This window comes from Sceloporus undulatus, chromosome 1 (genome assembly GCF_019175285.1).
Source record: "Sceloporus undulatus isolate JIND9_A2432 ecotype Alabama chromosome 1, SceUnd_v1.1, whole genome shotgun sequence".
In the NCBI taxonomy this organism is placed as follows: Eukaryota; Metazoa; Chordata; class Lepidosauria; order Squamata; family Phrynosomatidae; genus Sceloporus; species Sceloporus undulatus.
Window position 1 is genome coordinate 113,410,999 of NC_056522.1, and position 21,558 is coordinate 113,432,556.

Sequence of the window (21,558 nt, forward strand, 5' to 3'; positions counted from 1 at the left end):
GACAATCAATTGTTATAGTACACCCATTTTTAAAGAGTCCATATTTTTTCATGAACTATAAAATCAAAAGTTTTGCTAATAATTTATAAAGCACAGGATGATTTTATTTAGATTTTTTTTTTTTGGTGCACTCCATTATGAAATATATGTTTGTAATATGAGCTCTAGTGGTTCTTCTGTTCCTGAACCCAGGGATGTCTGAACTCTGGCATGTCTCAATCTATATATTGTTAAAGTCCTTTAGAATTTTGAGCACCACTTTGGGAAATTAATACAATGGTCCTGTGATTACTACAATCTATAACAGTGATGGCGAACCTATGGCACGCGTGCCAGAGGTGGCACTCAGAGCCCTCTCTGTGGGCACACACACCATCGTCCCAACACAGACTTCACTAGAGTTTGTCATTAGAAATCCAGAGGGACGTGGCACTTTGCGATAAATAAATGGGGTTTGGGTTGCAGTTTGGGCACTTGGTCTCTAAAAGGTTCTCCACCACTGATCTATAATGTTCCCTTTCTTGCAGGCAGGGATGTATATTGAGGATTTCTATTCTCATTATTTTGTTTTCCATATTTGCTGACCGATTTCAGTTAGAACTGGAGTAGATTCTGTCATTGTAGCTTGAATCAGCTCTACTAGTGTGCCATCTGTTCATGGTGATTTACTTCTTGCAAGTGCTCTGAGTGCAGCTTCTACTTTCTAAAATTGTAAGTTCATCTTCAAATGGTTCCTCCTTGAATGAATCTATCATCCTGACCATAATTAAATCTATCAGCCTCTCCCAGTTTCAGCCAAATAATATATCTCTGTAGTCTTCTTAAGACCATACATAGGAAGTGCCCTTCTATTCCCTGTAACTCAAAGACTGCTCTTTCTTATTAAGTTTCCATATTCATGGACAATGGGAAGCTTGCAGTTTCCTAACCCAGGACTATTCAATTCTACAGTTTTTGCCACAGACAAGATGTTGTGACCACTGTATACACCATAATATTACCAAACCTATTTTACAAATACTGTTAGATGCCCACAAAGCATTTTTAAGAAAAAAATTAATGTGGTAATTCTTAATAAAATCAAAATTTCAGCATATGAGTGATTTAACCCTCATGTATCAAACCAATATAACAATATATCATCACAGAAGAAATCAAAGCAGTCCAGTTAACTTTGATACAAAGGGTATTGCAACATTAATCACAGACAATGAAATGAGAGAAGTCTGTGGTTTGCTATTGTTTGCCAACCTGCCTGAACTAAAGTAAATTGATCAGCATTTAAACTGTCCAAAAGCTAAGAGGAGAAACCAATTCCAGTCACTTCTAAGCCACACAATGCTATTTCTTTGCAAAAATAATACAGCTTAAACCACCTTTTACACTGTACTGTCAATTATGGTCTAAGAACTAAAACTAAAATTTAATAGCAACATAGATCAAAGACAATAATTTGCTTAACTCATGCCTATTTTTCATCGGAGGCCTTCACAGCCCAAGTCACTCTCTCTCTCCATGCAAAGCTGGATTTTTGTTTTTTCTTTGTTTGAGAAATCTGCCTAGTCTTGCCACTCTTCAGGCATTCCTTCCTTCCATACTGTCTCTTTTGGAGGAACAATCTTCCTGGAAAAACTCCACGAGGTCATTTCACATACTATCTCCTCATCAATACTCTTTGCATCATTAATATTCCATAGGAGCATGCATTAAACTATAAATGTAGTGACTAGACATTTCAGTAAGCTCAAGACCCATCTTTTTTCTTGGTATTAAAGCAGGTTAACTTCAATCCATCACCCATCATAAATGAATGTTTGTTATTGGTTTTTTCACAGTACTTGCAAACAATCCAGGACAGCCAACAGCAATTAAAAACATGGAAATTTTTAAAAAGTATGAAAAGAGATAATGTAAATGCAACGTTGCATAAAATAGTGATATGTCTTGGTATATGATGAGATAGAATGAAAAAGAGTGCACACACTCAGGCAAGGAATTCTGGAGTTTTGGGTGCAGGCACTGAGAAGGTCCTTTCTATATACAATATTCCTATATATTATATACTATAAATATTGCAAGTTACCATTTAAATCATAATTGGGAAATCTATGGCTCTCAGTTTAATTTCAAGTGGCCCATGGTCTAGAGTCTAGACTCAAAAGACTTCTGCAAGAGCTCAACTCATCTGCCTTTCGCACCAGAGACAGAGAAAGAGAAAGATTTAATAGAATAAAGAGTTGAAAGAGACCACAAGGGCCATCTAGTCCAACTCCTTGCCATGTAAGAATACATAAAGAACTCCCAATAGATGGCCATCCAGCTTCTAAAAAACTCTTTAAAAAATGAGACTCCACCACTCTTGGAGGGAGTGTGTTCCACTGGTGAACAGCTCTTACTATCAGGAAGGTCTTCCTAATGTTGAAGTGGAATCGATTTTCCTATAACTTGAATCAATTGCTTAGGTCCTAGCCTCTGAAGCAACACAAAATAAGTTTGCTCCATCCTCAATATGACATCCCTTCAAATATTTAAACGTGGCTATCATGCCACCCCTTAACCTTCTCTTCTCCAAGCTAAACATACCCAGCTCCCTAAGCTGTTTATCATAGGGCATGGTTTCCAGACCTTTCACCATTTTGGTCAACTTCCTCAGGACACCCCAACTTGCCCACATCCTTCTTTAATTGTGGTGTCCAGAACTGGACAAAATATTCCCAGTGAGGTCTGACCAAAGCAGAATAGATCTAGATGCTATAATCCTACTCATGCAGCCTAGAATTGCATTGGCTTTCTTAGGTGCTGCATCACATTGCTGACTCATGTTTAGCAGTCTGTGGTCTACTAAAACCCCTAGATCTCTTTTGTACATACTACTGTCAAGCCAAGCATCATCCATCCTATATCTGAGCATTTCATTTTACAGGCCAAGTGTAGTATCCTACATTTCTTCCTAATAAAATTCATTTTATAAATGTTGACCCATTTACTAAACAGTTAGAGTCATTTTGAATTCTAACCTTGTCTGCTGGGCCCATGACAGAACCATGTGGCACCCTGCTAGTCACTTCTCTCCAGGATGAGGAGGAGCCATTGCTACATACCCTTTGACTTCATTTAGTCAATTAATTACATATCCACCTAACAGTCTCATTGTCTAGCCCACATTTTACTAACTTTTTCACAAGGATATCATGGAGGACCTTGTCAAAAGCTTTGTGGAAATCAAGATACGTTATATTCCCTTTATCTACGGTGCTTGTGATTCTCTCTCTCTCTCTCTCTCTCTCTCTCTCTCTATATATATATATATATATATATATATGACAAGATTGGTCTGGCATGACTTGTTTTTTGAGAAAATCAAACTGACTCTTAGTGATCACAGCATTTCTTTCTAAATGTTTACAGACTGACTGTTTAACTATCTACTCTACATTCTTTCCTGATATTGATATCAGGTTAACTGGGTAGAAATTATTTGTTGCCCCTTTCCCTGTTTTTTTTTTTTTTTTTAATATGGGGACAACATGTGCCATTCTCAAGTCTGCTGGGACCTCTCCTATACTCCAGAAATTCTCAAAGATAATTGACAGTGGTTCTGAGATTACTTCTGCCAATTCTTTTAATATCCTTGGATGTAGTTAATTTGGCCCTGGAGACTTGAATTCATTTGGAGTAACCAGGTATTCCTGTACTACCTCTTTGTCTATTCTGCATCATATGCTCCATTTCCCCCCCCAACTGAGCACTGTTCTCCTTTCTAGGGACAAAGAAGGTATTGAATAGTTCTGCCCTCTCTGTTCCATGTTAGCATTTCACCATCTTCTCCATGCAGAGGCCCTACTATGTCCTTGTTCTTCCTTTCACTAGAGATAACCAAAAAGCCTTTTTTATTGTTTTTAGCCTCTTTAGCAAGCCTGATCTTGTTTTGTGCTTTAGCTTTTCTGACTTTCTCCCTATATAAGCAGGCTATTTGTTTGAATTCTTCTTTGATGATTTTCCCATTTTTCCATTTCTTGTACATGACCCTTTTCAACTTATGTTGAAAGTTCTTTAGACATCCATCCTGTTTGTTTTTTTTTTGAGAACCTCCCATTTTTCCTCCTGATTAGAAATATTTGCAATTGTGCCTTCAACCTCTCACTTTTAAGGAACTGTCATCCCTCATGAGCCCCCTTCTCTATTAGTATTCCTGACCTGACCACTACAGTATTCCCCTAAATTTACTGAAATCAGATTTTATTAAAATCTAGAATGGATGCCTGACTATGCTTGGCTTCCCCTTTCTGCTGTATCATAAACTCTAGGAGAACATGGTCACTCCCACTTAGGGACTCTGCCACTTCCACCTCATTAACCACATAATCACTGTTGATTAGGATCAGATCTAAAATAGTTGATCCCGATTGCCTCTTCTGCCTTCTAGATAATGAAATTGTCTTCAAGGAAAGTGAGGAATTTGTTGGACCTTAAAATTTTGGCAGTTTCACTTCCAACAAATGTAAGTATAGTTGAAATCCCCCATTATTACTATGTCTCTCCTTTCTCAATGTGTGGTCATCTGTTCCAGGAAAACATCATCCAGGTCCTCAGTGTGGCCTGGAAGTCTGTAGTACACCCCCAGCACCACATCTCCGTTGTTTCTCATCCCCTTAATTTTTACCCAAATACTCTCAAACTGGCTTCCAGGAGTAAAGTGATGGATCTGTTCTCAGGTATACACATGCTTCATGTATAATGCTACTCCACTCCCTTTCTGTTTGGTCTATTCCTCTGAAATAGGTTATACCCCTCTATTCCAACATTCCAATCATGAGACTCATCCCACCAAGTTTCAGTGATGCCTATTATATCATATTTGCTTTCTTGTGCTAAGAGTTCAAGTTCAGTCTGTTTATTTCCCATGCTCTGTGCATTAGTACAGAGACATTTAATACCATTAACTATGTCCCTTTTAAAGGTTTTTTTTTTACCCTCCCACTGTTAGGCTCTTGTGGTATTTGTCTTGTTCTCTGTATAACATTTGGGCTATATCTTCAGCATTTGATGAACTCCTGCCTCCCCCACATAACTCAGTTTAAAGCCCGCCTGATCAGATCTTTCTGACTCTTAGTTAAAACATTCTGACCAACTGCTGTGAAACATATCCCTTGCCAAAAATCCCTCTCCATGAAACCACACATCTTGGTCCAGAAAGGTCCTAATTTATAGCGTAGGTATTAAAATACACAAATAATGTGAAATATGATATCAGTAGATTAAAGTATGATATGAGTGTAAATATTATAGAGTTATAGTAAAGTTCATCTTTTCCCCGCCTAAACCCAATTGCAACTCCTGTAATTCAGTGAAATTTGTATAAATAAACAAAAACATTCTAGGACAGAAAACGTAAGTTTAACAACACAGGTGAGATACCAACAATACAGGAATAAATTAACGTATGAACATAATATAAGTGAGTACATTCTAGACACTTACATTTCACTTACTGATAAATGAATTCCCATCCGTTCATGGAAATCCTGGTATTTCAGTTTCAATTCTGTTCCTCAGCATGTTTTGAAACACCTAAATATCAGCTTACTAGTGGCCACCTAACTGCGCATTGGCTGTCCGCTTTTCCTATATCCTCTCACTCAATTATTCTTAAACATTGTAGAGTCACAGACCTCTTTGAGAATGTACTTAAATGTGTACTTAAAATAGAAAGAAAATCGAAGAAAAAAATGGACTCATCTGAAGTCCACTCATGGACTAACTAGTGGCCCATGAACAATAAGTTATGTACCTCTGCTCTGACAAGGATTAGAATAACCAGGTTTATCCTATATAGTAGACCTGAATATTCAATCTGAGCAATGGAGAAGACCTGAGAGGATGCAGTTAGATAAAACACAGGGGACAGGCAGCCATTTATTCTAGCAATGTATCCAGAATATAGATATAGACATTTTAAATAACTGATTTAAAATTAATGTTCTATCCCTAATTTGTTTTAAAAACTCAGCAAGGTTTTAAAAAATCATTATTTTGATAGTTCAGTCCCAATTGGTCCTTGTTATTTCACAATGTGTCAGTGGCTACTTTTTAAAGTTGTTTTAGGGAATTTATGGACAAATTAAGCATACAGCTGAGCATCAAACTGCCTACCTGTACTATAAGTGCAAGTAAGACTAAGTTGAAAGCAAACGGAATTTGAGACTACATATAGCATATTTACTTCACTGAAGTTACAGTTAGTACCTTCTTTCATACCAGGAGTGTGGAAGCTTTGTTCCTCCAGATGCTTTATGCTAAAAAGGCATAATAACTTGACACTGGCCATGTTTACTAGGGCTTCCAGATGTTGAAATCCAAAACTAGATGTTTTGAACTTTAGCTCCCAGATGCCCTACCAACACGTCCAGTTCCAAACTGCCCAAAAACTCCAACCCGAATGGAAGGCATCCTTTTGTTTTCCGTATCAGTTTGCAAGTAATTCACACATTGTTAAAACCAAAAAGTCCTGTAGTTCCAGAATATATGTCATTTTACATATAGTAATATATGGTATTGTGCAGTGAAGCCTCATGGGTAATAGGAGCTATGATATAATGTGCTTACCTTTCTCTTGCCCTAAGACTTCTCTGTTTCCACTGAGTTTAGCCGCAATCCCCAGAATAACTGGAGGGTAATTGGAATTTCCCAGCAATAATGTTTTTATACAATATCCCAGCTGTAATCCAAAGTATTTGAGGGAAGCTTATAAAAGCTCTGTTCCTAGTAGAGCTGAAAACTACTAGCACTTGTTTTAGATCAACATAGCCACCTGCACTGATATGGTTCAAGATTGTCCCTGAGAGGGCCTGTATTTCAAAATTTACCACTACATTGTGGTAAATTATTATTATTATTATTATTATTAAGCAATTTTTGCATTCCTATACTCACTAACTTATATTTTGCATTTTATTCCATAGGAGTTTGTTTAGGCATAGTATATGTACTAGCTTCCTGTTTCTTAAGTTTCCCCACATCCCCTTTCTTCCTGCATCAAATGACCTGCTACCATTTTATGTTTTTGTTCTCCATAAGAGCATGTTTTTACTGAGCATCTCACCATGAGATGATATAAAACACTTTTAAACCAAGTAATACTGTTTCTTTCTGTTAAGAAGGAGCACCTGATCTTTACTATGCACAAGTATTTGTAAGTAAACTATTTTTATCGGTTTAACAAAACTAAGCTTGTTCAGTTTATCCTAGACAGTGCGTGCATGCATGTGAGTATGACACTGTTGATTAACTTTTGCCTTGCCAATTTGATTACTATTTTAAAGAGTTAGTACTAGTGTTCACATTTCATAACATACTTCACTGACAGTAAGTGTGCAAAGTAACAGAAGGAAAGTGATACAGGGGGCCCTGGGAGGACTCAATGCATCTCTGCACTCTGCTTTTCCTCAAGTACCTGCCAACTGAGGCCAGCCCTAGCAGCATTGGTTGGCCCATTTCTTTTCTTCAAAGAACTCCTTATGGACATTTGACAATTCAATTTTAAAAAAACAACAACTAATAATTTAAACTCAAATTTACTCTATGCTCTATACAATGGTAGCACACCTCTAGCCTTCCAGATCCTTTCACCTACAATTTCCAAAACTCCAGCAATCATTGCAATGGATTGCAGCAACTGTAGCCTTCTAGTACATCTGGAAGGCAATAATTTCGTAGTCCTGCTCAACACAGATGTTTAGCAAAACAAACATAGGTGTACACAGCATAATCTTCTACTCAGTCTTCTCTTTCACCATACCTTCCTCTGTTAGAATCCCCCTCCAGAACTCCATACCCCCTGACCACTCATTAGGGTATGCAGAGCATTTGAATTTCACTGTGTGACACCCACCAGAGGAGATGACACCACTGGCCATGTGCCCTATGCCCTGAAAAGAGATTGTCCTCTGCTCCACTGCAAGCAGAGGTGGCAGTGGTGGGGACAGCGATGAGTGCTCAAGCCCCTATGTGCTGGCCTCCTTCACTTTTGCCACAGCTGCTCTTGCTCAGGAGGAGGAGGAGGAAGAGGGAGAGGATCTACCGCATCCACCCTCTTTGCCTTCACTGAACCCAGCCATGTATCCAAGTGAGTAGCAGCAGCCTGGCAAGACAAGAATTGGGTGGAAGTAATATTTTTGCAGGGAGTTTCTCTGAGACCAAGCACACACTCTTGCCTGTGAAGAAGCTGGACATTGGTGGGGGGAGTGGGTTGTGTGGTGTCGTGTGCATGTAGGCCCCCCAATTCTCACTACACCTGCCCCCCTCTTTCTGGTTGATGAGGGATGTGGCCATTGGATGACACCATGAGCCACATTGGGGTGACACCAACCCTAGAAACACTGCTGTCCCTGACATCAGAACATGAAAGATTACACACAGAAATAAGCAAGTCAAATTGGCTTCCATATCTAACAGTGAATAAAATGATTTGTATAAATGAAAGTACTTGAAACTCAAGACATGTTGTGCCAGGACATAATGCTTAAGAAGTGTCATTCCCATTTCTACAGCTTCTGCAGCACTGGGGAATTGCAAACTCCCTGTTGCAATCACCACAGATATACAAATATACAGTTCATCATCAGGAAAAATATACAACTGAAGTATTAAACTGCACATGTAACACACTAGATTACGTTCACATGCATACAAAAGCTGTACTAGAATTTGCCATATGAAAGCTAGGTTTCAGTATAACAGAGGATGTAATGAAAATCCAAGACTTAACCTATATACATATTCCCAAAGAAAAGTGGACTTCTGATCTTAAGAAGCACTACTTTTGTTGACTGCAAAAACACCTGCAACATTTGATAACAAACAAGAGAGATCTGAAGTAAGGAAAAATTCAAGAGAACCCACAGGTATATTACATGTTTAAACAACTCACATATAATAACCTTATATGACTTGCATCAGAGTCTGCAGAGATGCCATGCTTTTCACAAACAATTGTAACCTCCAAATAAAAACTTTCAGGAAAAAATGCATGAATAGGAAAAGATAGTAAATTAATTACCTATCTCCCTTTGGCTTTCTTTTCTGTACTGTTTTTCCTTTGGGTCGTCTCTCACTTCCTAAACAAGGAATCCCACCTGGACCTGTTACCCGTATTGATTCAAGGCCTTTGGAAGATTTCTTAAATGTAAATTCCACTGGTTCTCCTTCTTTTAGGCTTCTAAATCCTTCCATGTAAAGCTTGCTCTGCAAACAGGAAAAATATTCTTGGTTACCATAGATTTAAAAAAGAAAGAAACATTGAAGCCTGTCAAAAACAAAAGCACGAAACAGGATTATATTTGTAATCCTGTTATATAGTTCCCCTAAGGCATAGAATTAGTGTGGGATTTCCTAAATGAAACCCAGCTAAATAATTACCACTTGGGAGTTACTGCTCCATCTTGGAACAAATTTGAGATCCAAATGCATCCAACTGAGTGTATGCAGGAAACATTAAAGCTGTTGCAGATGGAATCCCTCTGATAGCAAAGTGTATAAACAAATCTTATTGACATATGAGCACCTTGCAGAATAGCATGTAAACCTCTGGATTGGAAGTTATGGAATCACTGTTCCCTTTCAATAAATGATTCTTTAATTCTTTTCTGTTTCTGATTTAGATAAAGGGTGGTTCAGTGGTTTGAGCTTTAGACTATGACTCTGGAGACCAGACTTTGAACTTTACCACAATGGCCCTGGAACGGGCCTGTAGCGTCCCCAAACAGAATGTTCTGGGGATGGGAGTCAACAAGGAACACATTTTACTGCACAGTGAGAATGCTGCCGCCGCCGCCAAACATCCCCATCCCATACCAAATGCGTCCCAGAGGGGGCAATTTTCGGGAACGCTTGAGAAGCGTTCCCGGAAATCACCCTCTGGGGAACACATCCGGAACAGGATGGGGATATTCAGCAGCGGTGACATTCTCACTGTGTGATAAAATGCGTTCCCCACCACCTCCCGTCCCCAGAACGTTCCGTTTAGGGACGCTACAGGCCCATTCCAGGGCAAATGTGGTAAAGTTCTTTGATTCCCTGCTCAGCCATGGAAACCAACTAGTTGACCTTGGGTGAGTCACATTCTCTCAGCCTCAGAGGAAGACAAAACAACAACAACCCTCTGAATAAATCTTGTCAAGAAAACCCTAGTATAACCTTAGGGATAGCATCAGCCAGAAACAATTTGTAGGCATACCACAATTACAACAACCTTTCAAAACAAAAGTAATCTAGAATACTAACACTGTTATGGTGGATTTACAATTTTACCATTTCATTCTGTTTACTGGTAACTAGATGTGGATTTTAGGTTTGGATTAATTATGGGCCACAAGAAGATTTTCATGGATTTCAAGGTTTTGACCACTTTGGGTATCTCTCAGTTCAAAAAATAGTTATAAAATATAAAAGCATGCACGGAGTCAAATTACTTGTGTTTTACAATATTCCCACAGAACTTTCTGCTTGATTCTACAATATTTTAATAAAATTTGCTAAATAAGAGTTGCATATTTTCACCTAAATGAATTTATGTTCTATACCCAAATATCAAATTCTGGGTTTTGATTCAACAGCTTTGTCCTGGAGGGAAGTGACCAGTGGGGTGCCACAGGGTTCTGTCCTGGGCCCATTGCTATTCAACATCTTTTGGATGACAGAATTGGGGGCATACGTATCAAGTTTGCAGATGACACCAAATTAGGAGGAGTAGCTAATACCCCAGAGGATAAGATCAAAATTCAAAATCATAGAATCACTGAGTTGGAAGAGACTGCAAGGGCCATCCAGTCCAACCCCCTTCCAAATGACCTGAATAGACTAGAAAGCTGAGCCAAAGCTAACAAAATGATACTCAACATGGAGAAATGTAAGGTATTGCACTTAGGGCGGAAAACTGAAATGCACAGATATAGGATGGGGGACACCTGGCTGAACAAGACTACATGTGAAAGGGATCTAGGAGTTCAAGTAGACCACAAGTTGAACATGACTCGACAGTGTGATGCAGCAGCTAAAAATGCCAATGCAATTTTAGGCTGCATCAATAAAAATATAGTGTCTAGATCATGGGAATTAACGGTGTCAATGTATTCTGCTTTGGTTAGGCCCCACCCAGAATACTGTGTCTAGTTCTGGGCACCACAATTTAAAAAGGATGTTGAAAAACTGGAGCGTGTCCACAGGAGGGCAACTAAAATGGTGAAGTGTCTGGAAACCATGCTCTATGAGGAATGACTTAAGAGATCTAGGGATGTTTAGCCTGGAGAAGAGATAGTAAAGAGATGATATGATAGCCCTGTTTAAATATTTGAAGGGATGTCATATTGAAGAGGGAGCAAGCTTGTTTTCTGCTGCTCCAGAGAACAGGACCCGGAAAAATGGATGCAAACTACGTACAGGAAAAGAAATTCCACATAAACATTAGGGGGAACTTCCTGACAGTAAGGGCTGTTTGACAGTGGAACACACTCCCTCAGAGAGTGGTGGAGTTTCCTTCCTTGGAGGTCTTTAAACAGAGGCTGGATAGCCATCTGCCAGGTGGTGGAGACTGTTTTTTTTTTTTAACATAGCAGAACTATCATTGCTGTTCTTGTGCCTTCAAGTGGTTTCTGACTTATGATAAAAAGTAAAATGAAATTTCTGGGCATGTTTTTTCAGAGAGGGTTTGCCAATGTCATCCCCTGAACCTGAGAGACTGTGACTTGCTTAAGATCACACACAGTGTCTGGGATTCAAACTCTGTTCTCCGGAGTCCTAGTCCAGCAGTCAAACCACTACACCACGCTGGCTCCTTAAAACTACCATTCATTACCTAAAATAAAATGTATGGTGAAAATCATATTTTATAATAATAACCCTCACTAATTTTTGGTGCTATAAAGTTGATATACTGTAGACTGTGATCCATACAGTAGATGGTTTAAAGGTCAATTACAACTACTAGGATGACAACATGAAAACATCATCACCAGTGATCAGTTTTAATTTAAATTCTGCTTCTTGTTTGAGAAGGCTAAAATCATGATGAGAAGATGTGCCTTCCTCACATGCAAGAACTCATTTAGATCCATGCCAGAAACAATAAAGTTCTACTGGAGGTAGATTTTTTAAAAAGGAGAGCAACACAACTTGAAAATCATTTTGCTGGTCTGAAGAAGAATTAAGCGAGAGGAGAACTCAAGAATGAAAATAAGTGAGTTTAAAGGTGCTCAATATTGTGATTTTTGGGGGGGGGGGGGGATATTGGAGCTAAGTAAGTCCATAACAATTAACAACAAAACATAGTACTTGAGAAATGTGAACTTCAAGGGTAGGTGCTTTTTATGTTTCTCTGCAAATCTTTAGGTATGTACTGCTCTAACAAGACCATACATTTTAAGATCCTATTTTCCTCAAAACAGAAACCAAAGTGCTTCACATCATGCTTTACTTTTCAATTCTGAACTACAATCTGCTTACTAGACAATCCAGAAACAACATCAGGCTTCCTTTTTTAAAAAATCAAGTTGTATTCGCTCAGCCTCAGAGGAAAATTACAGCAAATCCTTTTTTAACAAATCTTGCCAAGAAAACCCTATGATAGACCTCAAGGCACACGACAACAAAATGGGTGGTGTGGTGATGGTTACCTTCTGATGCTGATATGCAAGAATGAGAAAAAGTATGGGAAAATTAATGAGACCATGAAACAGCAGGTATTATGTAGAAAAGAGTGTGACAAACCAGCCTTGGCCAATGTAGGCAAAATAATCTTATTAACGTCTAGTATCTATAAATTATTTAACCCAGGGTCCTGTCCTGGGTAATGGGGATGCTGGAAAAGGAGCATATTGGTAAGAGATGCGATGAATTTGGGAAACGTGTAGATTCCCATTAGCATTCCTCAAAAAGACTAAGCTGGGACAGCAATGCTGATTCAAATCTTCAAAGGTTATAGGCAAAACCATTTTTCTCTTATTTGGAAGGCCCAAAGAAGATGGGCAAAATAAAGCAGCTTCCAGCCACTTTGGGGGCATGGTGTTTATATGACGCACACCCCTGAATTGGTTGGAAGCCATTCTGAGGCTGACTAATGTGACCCAAAGCTGATAGAAAAAGCACCAGTGAAAAGCGTTTCCTGCCAGCTTTGGGACTGCAGCATCAGTCACCACAGTCCTGGAGCAATCGGGGTGAGAGCAGCTTCTGGCTGCTCCTTTTGCCCCATCTGCTTGACCCCTAAGTTTACTTTTCACCTGTACATTCTGTTATAGTCAGAAGAAAAGTTGATGGTTACAGTTGTCCCTCCATTTTCACGTGGGATTCATTCTGGACCCTTCTGAGAAAACAGAAATTTGCCTATATTTAAGTCCCATTGGCTTGAATGGTGGTGCACACCCCATTTTGTCCCCCTCTGTTTGCCGCCCAAATGGGCGAGGGACGCGGACTTTAAATCCGCAAAAATAACAAAATAAAAAATAAAAACTTTATTTATATACCGCCTTTCCTATAGATCAAAGCGGTTTACAGTATAGCGGGTATGTGACACATGTCACAGTACAGAACAATAAAATACCTCACTAGTTACAATTCACAGTTTTATACAATTTCATAAAAAATCTGAGCCATATCCAAACCATTAAAACCAACGGTTATGGGGGGAAGTTCCTAATCTAAACAGGATCAGGAGGGTATGCTACTAAAAAAAGGCGAGTTTTTAATGCCTTCTTAAAGGCTACTAATGTGGGACAGAGTCGGATCTTTTCTGGGAGGGAGTTCCAGAGGGTAGGGGCTGTTGTCGTATAAGCCCTCCGGTGAGTTGCTGCTAATTTTACCCTGGGGCAGTCAAGTAAAAATTTCCCCGTTGTTCTGAGGGTGCGGGGCAGATTATGTAGGGAGAGGCGTTCCCACAAGTAACTCGGGCCCAAGCCATATAGGGTTTTATAGGTAACAACCAACACTTTGTATTGCGCCCAGAAGCTAATAGGCAGCCAGTGAAGAGGTTTTAGTATAGGTGTTATATGGTCCGATCTCGGGGTACCTGTAATTAATCTGGCTGCAGCATTCTGAACTAGTTGTAGCTTCCGAACCTGGTACAAAGGTAGCCCCATGTAGAGCGCATTGCAGAAATCCAAGCGAGAGGTTACCAGTGCATGTACTATAGTTTCAAGGTCCTTTCTGTCCAGACAGGGATGCAGTTGGCATATCAGCCGGAGCTGATACCAAGCACTCCTGGCCATCGCATCTACATGAGATGACAACTGTAGAGATAAATCCAGGAGTACTCCCAAACTGCGAACTTTATCCTTTAGGGGAAGCGTAATCCTATCAAGGATAGGATGGCAAATTTCCCTGTCTGGACTTGGGGTACCTATCACGAGTACCTCTGTTTTCTCCGGATTCAGCTTGAGTTTGTTTTTCCTCATCCAGCCCATTACTGACCCCAGGCAGGCATCCAGAGGGGAGGTGCCATCCTTAGTCACTGTATCAGTCGGAGACATGGAGAGATAGATCTGGGTGTCATCAGCGTACTGATAACACCGTGCTCCATGCTTCCGGATTATTTCTCCCAGCGGTTTCATGTAAATGTTGAATAGCGTGGGGGATAGAATGGCGCCCTGAGGAACACCAGATGTCAGCTCTCTTTTACGAGAGTGACTATCCCCCAGTCTCACCGACTGGAACCTTCACGAGAGGTAGGATCGGAACCACTAGAGCGCAGTGCCCCCGATACCCAACTCTCCCAGGCATTCCAGAAGGATACCATGGTCAATGGTATCGAAGGCCGCTGAGATGTCCAAGAGAATTAACAGGGTCACTTTCCCCCTGTCAATGCCCAGACGGAGATCATCGACTAAGGCGACCATGGCAGTCTCCACTCCGTGTCCCGCTCTGAAGCCAGTTTGAAATGGGTCCAGATAATCCGCTTCATCCAAAACTGCTTGGAGTTGAAAGGTAACTGCCCTCTCAATCACCTTGCCCAAGAATGGTAATAGGGAGACCGGTCTATAGCTGCTCATTAGCAGGGGGTCAAGGGAAGGTTTCTTCAAAAGAGGTTTTACAATTGTCTGTTTCAAAGGTGATGGAAATGTACCTTCCCGGAGAGATGTATTAACTATAAGGTGTAAAGCAGTTTTTATAACATCTCCTCCCTGAACGGTCAACCAAGAAGGTCAGGGATCGAGCGGACAAGTTGTTCTTTTCACCTGACCAAGGAGCTTGTCCATGTCCTCGGTATTAACAAACTCAAAATGATCCAGAATAACCTTGTTTCCAGAGACACTGGAAGCCTCTGCTATTAGTTCTGTCAAAAAACTGGCATCTAGATCAGCTCTTATCTGAGAGATTTTATCGGCAAAAAAGTCATTAAAATGGTTGACTCTAATAGGAGGTTCAGAGTGGCCGGGGGTTGAGTTAATTCCCTAACCACCCTGAACAGCTCTTCTGGATGAGACTCAGCCGATGCAATCCGTGCAGCACAGAACGAATTCTTTGCTGCATCAATTGCCACTCCGTAGGAATGTAACATGCTCTCATGGAGTGTCTTCAGATAGGTTCTGATGTTTCCGCCAGTGGCACTCTAGTCGTTGCACAGCCCGCTTCATCTGGCGAAGATCTTTAGTACAGGACTAAAAGCCTAGGGGACTCCAACACCAGCTCCGAGACCAACTGTGTCAGCTCGGCCAGGGAGTCTGTTAGGCTACAGGGTGGATGGTAAACCAACAGAATCCCCAGACTGTCCTTGACCTTCAGGGTCAGGTAAATACACTCGATGGAGGGGCGGCTGCACTTGTAATGTGAAGTTTGGACTTATTCAGTAATTTTGTTTCTTGAAGCAATAGAGACATGTTTCGTGAAAATTGTAAGTGCTTCATACCATACAGAACATTGTAGAAACAAATAAAAGTTTTGTCTGAGATTAGAAAAATTATGTATAAAATACCCATTAATTATCTTTTTTACAGAGACATGATACATAAAAAGAGATATCAGAACAGTTAGATGCCTATGAAAAATAGGTTGTGGTTGTGTTAGAAGGAAACGCTTTTCATTAAAAAATAATAATAAATATTAAAAACTCAGGACTCTTTTACCCTCAGTGTTTACCATGGGACCTCTGAAATTAATGGGGCCAGAATTATGAGATTCAAAAAGGCAATGGCCACAATGGCAACTGCATAATGGCAGAATTCTTCATAATTCTGTCTTATCATTGTATTAGAAAATTCTTTTTAAAAAGAACAAAAATTCCTACATAACAAAGCTTTTTTGATCTTCATTGATTCAAATCTGCAGAGCTCATTTTTAAAGTAACATACAAACTCACCAAACAAACCCTAAAAATTGAGTCAAATAATAATGAGATGGGGCTATGAGAAAACAATAATAGCAGGAGACTGGAATGGGATATGGGACCCAAAAAAGGATAGATCCAATGTTAAAGAAGGAAAGAAAAGACAAGGGAAGCTACCTGAATCAGCATTTGAATTAACAGAAGATTTAAACTTAATTGATGTGTGGAGAACAATACATAATTCAGGTAGGGACTTTACTTTTTATTCAGATAGGTTTAAAACATGGTCGAGAATTGACTTTATATGTGCTTCAAAAGATTTATGTAAGAATATAAGGAGAATAGAAATACTACCAAGGACTCTCTCAGACCACAATGCCATCAGTATGGACCTAAAACCAAACAAACCCTAGATTATCTATGGGAGAAGCAGAATGTCTAAAATAAGGGAGCAAACCAGAATTTTATTTGAATTTTTGTAGTGCAGTTTTAAAGAAAAATCTAGGGTTTTTAGGCTTCAGTTCTGGGATACAATTTTTATGGTACAATTTTATAAACTTGAACTTGAGAGTAACTACCATTGACCTCAATGGGACTTGTTGCCTCTGAGGAAATCTATGCCTCTTTTTCTTCAGCACAATGTGTTGCACTCAAATCATTTTCAAACAATAGTGATAAAAACAAATTTTGATCTCTCTCTCTCATCATCATCATCTCTGTAACCATACAACACTGGCCAGACAAAAACAATTTCTCAGAGTATTTCCTTTTCTTTCCTTTTCTTAAAGCGCCATTTTGCAACGTAGTACCAGGAACATTCCTTGCCCAAGCTCAGTTGTTCAGTGCTGTTCTCTGAGTTCCATTGATTCCAGTAGACTTGCACAAGCAAAGTTCCTGTTGCATTGTGCCCAGCATCAGTGGGTGCTTCAGAATCTGGCTTAAATTCACAAAAGGAAGGAAACTCCAAGTTGGGGCTCATTATGGATGCCTATTCTCCTCTTGATATGCGTGTGTCACTCCTATTAGCATGTGTGCATGGAAGGGAGAAAAGGCCCCTATAATGAGCTTTAATTCAGAATTTCCTCTCTTTTGTGGGCTTCCAGTTAGGGTCTAAACACCTGCTGATGCAGCATGGAAAGCTCAGAAGAAAAACACACACATTCTGCTTAGAGAGATTCTATTTGCACACAGTGTTTTAATTCTTTTAATTCTGCTTTTAATTTTATTAGCTGGAAGCATAACCTTGCCATGAAATCATCATGCTCAGCAACTTCACAGCCAAAATATATATCAATTAATTATAAATATAAAACTCAGTCTTGCTTGCTCAGAGTTTATGCCGATCCATTTGTTTGTTTGTTTTTGCACTCCTATAAGATACCCTCCCTGTCTCTTTTCACATCACAACAAGCAGCACAACACCTGAGTCAAACCATGATACCTTCTGCGGTCTCCAAAATATATTTCAGAGCAGTGGAATATTACAGAACATGCTATGGCTGAGATCTGCCAGTTTCCTGATGCCTACTGAATTACTCCTCTGAATGCAGATCACAACACAGGCACAATCTCCCCAAAAGAAATTAGATGTTTTCAAACAAGCAAACAAACCGTAACTGGCAGGATGGTAAGTGAACTTATGAATCTACAAAGCTTTGGGATGGAAATGTTTCTCTGGCCAACACTGAAGAAACTTCATAATGCAAGGGAAAAGAACCACCAAAACATTTGCATCAGAAGGAGTATCCTTATAGATTAAGCTCCAGTGAACACAGCTCAGTTTACCACACACAATTCTAGAAAGTATTTATTATCTTAGATATTTTAAAACGGAATTTCACTTGTTTCGATACCATTAATAATAGTCTAGATTCCCAAGTCATCCTGCCATGTCTTGTCCTAAACTGATGCTAAACCAGCTCCCTCTTTCATGAAAGAAACATGCAAATATAGCAATGCAGTATAATGGGAAAATGTTGTTAGCTCCACTAATGTACATGCTTTTTCACAGGCTTAACAAGAGAAAAATCACTTGTGTATATGGCCACGTCTGGGGGTACGTATGTAACAGCTGGGATTCTGCTCTTTCTTTAAAGTCTTCTGGACAGAGATACCAACCTCTTAAAGCTCTCTTAGGCCTGCATAAAGCCAATAAATTACTAGGAGACTAAAGAGTTACCAAATTATATAAGTCAAGATATTTATTTAAAAATGTAAAACAGGTTAAATTTGTTTTCAATAACTTTAATGGGAAATTAGTTTTCAATTAAGTATTATTTGCTATACACCATAACTAGCAATATTTTCAAGGCATGATTTCATGAGCTATTAAGCAATGTTATATACATGGTCAGAGAAGCACAATGTGCACTGCATTATTGGTTTATTATTGGCTGTTCAGCCTAATTGTTTATTTTATTTTTAAAAATAAACATCCTATCTTGTGTTTTATCATTAATGTAAAAAAGCTTGAAAGTGGAAGTTCCAGAGAAGTAAGGAAAAGCACAAACATATAACTCACTAACTCCTTCAGCATTATGCGTGATGATCACAGCCTAAGCAGATTTTATTAATTATGTATTTCGTTCAGAGGAAATGATTTTACAGAAACGTTGGATGATTGGCTCTTTCAGAAATGTAACTAGATTAGCAGTACAAGCATACCACGTCTTTAAAAAGAACAGGAACAAAGTAATTTATACTTTGCCGACTCTCTGGAAAAAAAAGATATATCATTTAAATATGTAACAGGTATCAGAACACTGGATGTTTATAATAATGACTAACAGGCTCACTATTTGAAACAAATCTGAAATCCAGAACTAAATCAGTATAATTTATGTAGACTGGGAGATGACCAAATCAAAGTCCAAAGCAGACCAAACCCAAACCTGAATGCTCTTTAAAATGGATACATAGGGCCTGAACAGACAGGCCAAAATAAAGCTGCTTCAAGTCCCTTTGGAGGTATGCTGTTTAAATGCTGTCTGGATCCTAACAGGCCAAAAACCATGCCAAAGCCATCCTCCAGTCCTAAGGGCTGCAGTACAGATTTCACGCAGCTTCTGTCCTCTTAAGATGTGCGTGTCATTTAAACAGCATACCTCCAAAGTGACCCAAAGCAGCTTTATTTTGGCCTGTCTGTTTGGGCCCATAGACAGGCAGAAATGTAAGGATGAGGTGAACTGGGGAAGGGAGGCAGAGATATGAACTGTGGTATAGTTTTATGACTGGTACCTAGAGTCTAGCCTTTGATCAAAGTGAATGGTGTTACCAATATTCCCCAGTAGAAGAGTTCAGCTTCCTCTCGGACTGTTAAAAGTGTTCTAGTGGAATCTATGAGACATGAGAGCATGTGGTTCCATGGAAGGTGGTTTGTTGGGAACTACTGGTTGTCAATGTCTTTCTGTATTGTATGGTCCATGTCTCCTAGATTTGCTGAGGCTCAGGTTTTTGTAGTGGCCAGGAATGTTTTTGCACACTTAAAGATAATGCACCCAATCCTAGAGATGTCTGATCTGGCCACAGTGGCATATGCCTTGATTACATCCGTTTGGATTACTGCACTACACTCTTCATGGGAGTGCCTTTGAAAAGTGTTCAGAAACTCCACTTGGTACAAACAGCTGCACTAACTCATGTGACTATGGGCCTGCTCCTACCCACAATTCAAAATGCTGGTTATAACTTATTAAGCACTATACTGCTTAGATCCAGGCTATACGGCTGATCATATCTCCACCATGACCCTGTCCAGCCCCTGAAATCTGCAGAAGAGGCCAGAACCCATGGAACTGTTTTCAAGGTGGAGAGGCAGGTTATTATGCAGTTTGTGTATTTTGTGTACCTACATGTATGTTTTTACAAAACAGTAAAACAATAAAAGAGAGCCAGCATGGTGTATTGGTTTCAATGCTGGACTATGACTATGGAGACCAGGGTTGACCCTGTTTGGCCATGAAATCCATTGAGTGACCTTGGTCAAGTCACATCCTCTCAGCCTCAGGGGAAGACAATAGCAAACCTCTTCTGAACAAATCTTGCCAATAAAACCCCATGATAAGTTTGCCTTAGGGTTGCTATAAGTCAGAAATGATTTAAAGGCACACAACAACAACAACAACAAAACAGTAAAAACAGAGAATACACTGAAAAATAGTAACTATGTCATCAACTACAACAAGTACCAATGTAACGATAATGCAGACAAAAACAAAATCATAAATAAAATAATATAAAAAATGTTAAAACCTAAAGAGTACTATATTAAGGGAAGTGAAAATATATAAGACCGTATTCTGTGTGTATTCAACTTTAAGTCTGCTATAGATTTATGGTGACCCCATGAATTTCATAGAATTTTATTAGGCAATGAATACTCAAATCAGACTAACATTAGGCTATAACTGATTTAAGTTAGGCTTTCACTGTTAAATAAATGTTTCATGTTTGGTATTGTAACACTGCTGGCTGATATTAAAATACATATGTACTTATTTAGCATCCACTTATTCAAGGTGTTTTACATGATATTACACCTGGGACAGTCCTCCAGGAGTGCAGAAAGGACATTAAAGGGACTACTGAATTACAAACATGCAGATGATGATGAGTCTTGAATTCAGCACTCCAAAATTAAATCTTCAGTTCTCTGTCCACCACAATATTCTGCTTTTAGATATTTTTTTAAAAAATTCAACAGCAAATATATCTTCATCTACAATGTTACTATAAGCTAAGCAGTCATCCAAGGATATGGCATCTGTATATCACAAAGAAGTCCCCTTTCAAGGCAAAGGATTATGTAGGTTTTCCAGAAAATTTGAATCATTAGATTTGTTGAGGGAAAATTACTATTGTAAATTGAGAGAAATCTAATGTACAGCAGTATATTTTAGTATTGCCTGAATTAATACTAAAAAAACCCTAAATTTATATAATGTAATTGTATGAAAAGCTTTTGTGTAGGAAACTGTTTCTATTTTAGCATAACTAAAAATGCTGCAACCTGAGAATTCAACATCAAATACTTCCCCTAATTTTAGATATTTTGTTGGGTGATAGAAGCTCTTCCTACAAAGACTCAAGTTGTCCTAGGCTTTTTTCTCCTACAATAAAGTCAGCTCTCCCCATATCCTCAAACAGGTCTCCTTTAGCTTTATGACACACATTGGTCCTCTGGGTCTGCCTGCCCCACTAGCGTTTACATATATGTACAAGAACACTCTAATTTTATCATAGTTAATCAG

At 39.1% G+C, this 21,558-nt stretch overlaps 1 protein-coding gene across 2 annotated transcripts in view; it reads right to left on the bottom strand.

Moving 5' to 3' along the window:
- Positions 1–21,558, bottom strand: part of LIN28B (lin-28 homolog B) — an 81,939-nt gene that overhangs the window by 27,193 nt on the left and 33,188 nt on the right. For both annotated transcript variants that reach the window (XM_042438080.1, XM_042438088.1), the window contains exon 3: positions 9,059–9,243. In XM_042438080.1, coding sequence (XP_042294014.1) covers positions 9,059–9,243 — 185 coding nt within the window. The remainder of the gene's footprint in view (positions 1–9,058; positions 9,244–21,558) is intronic.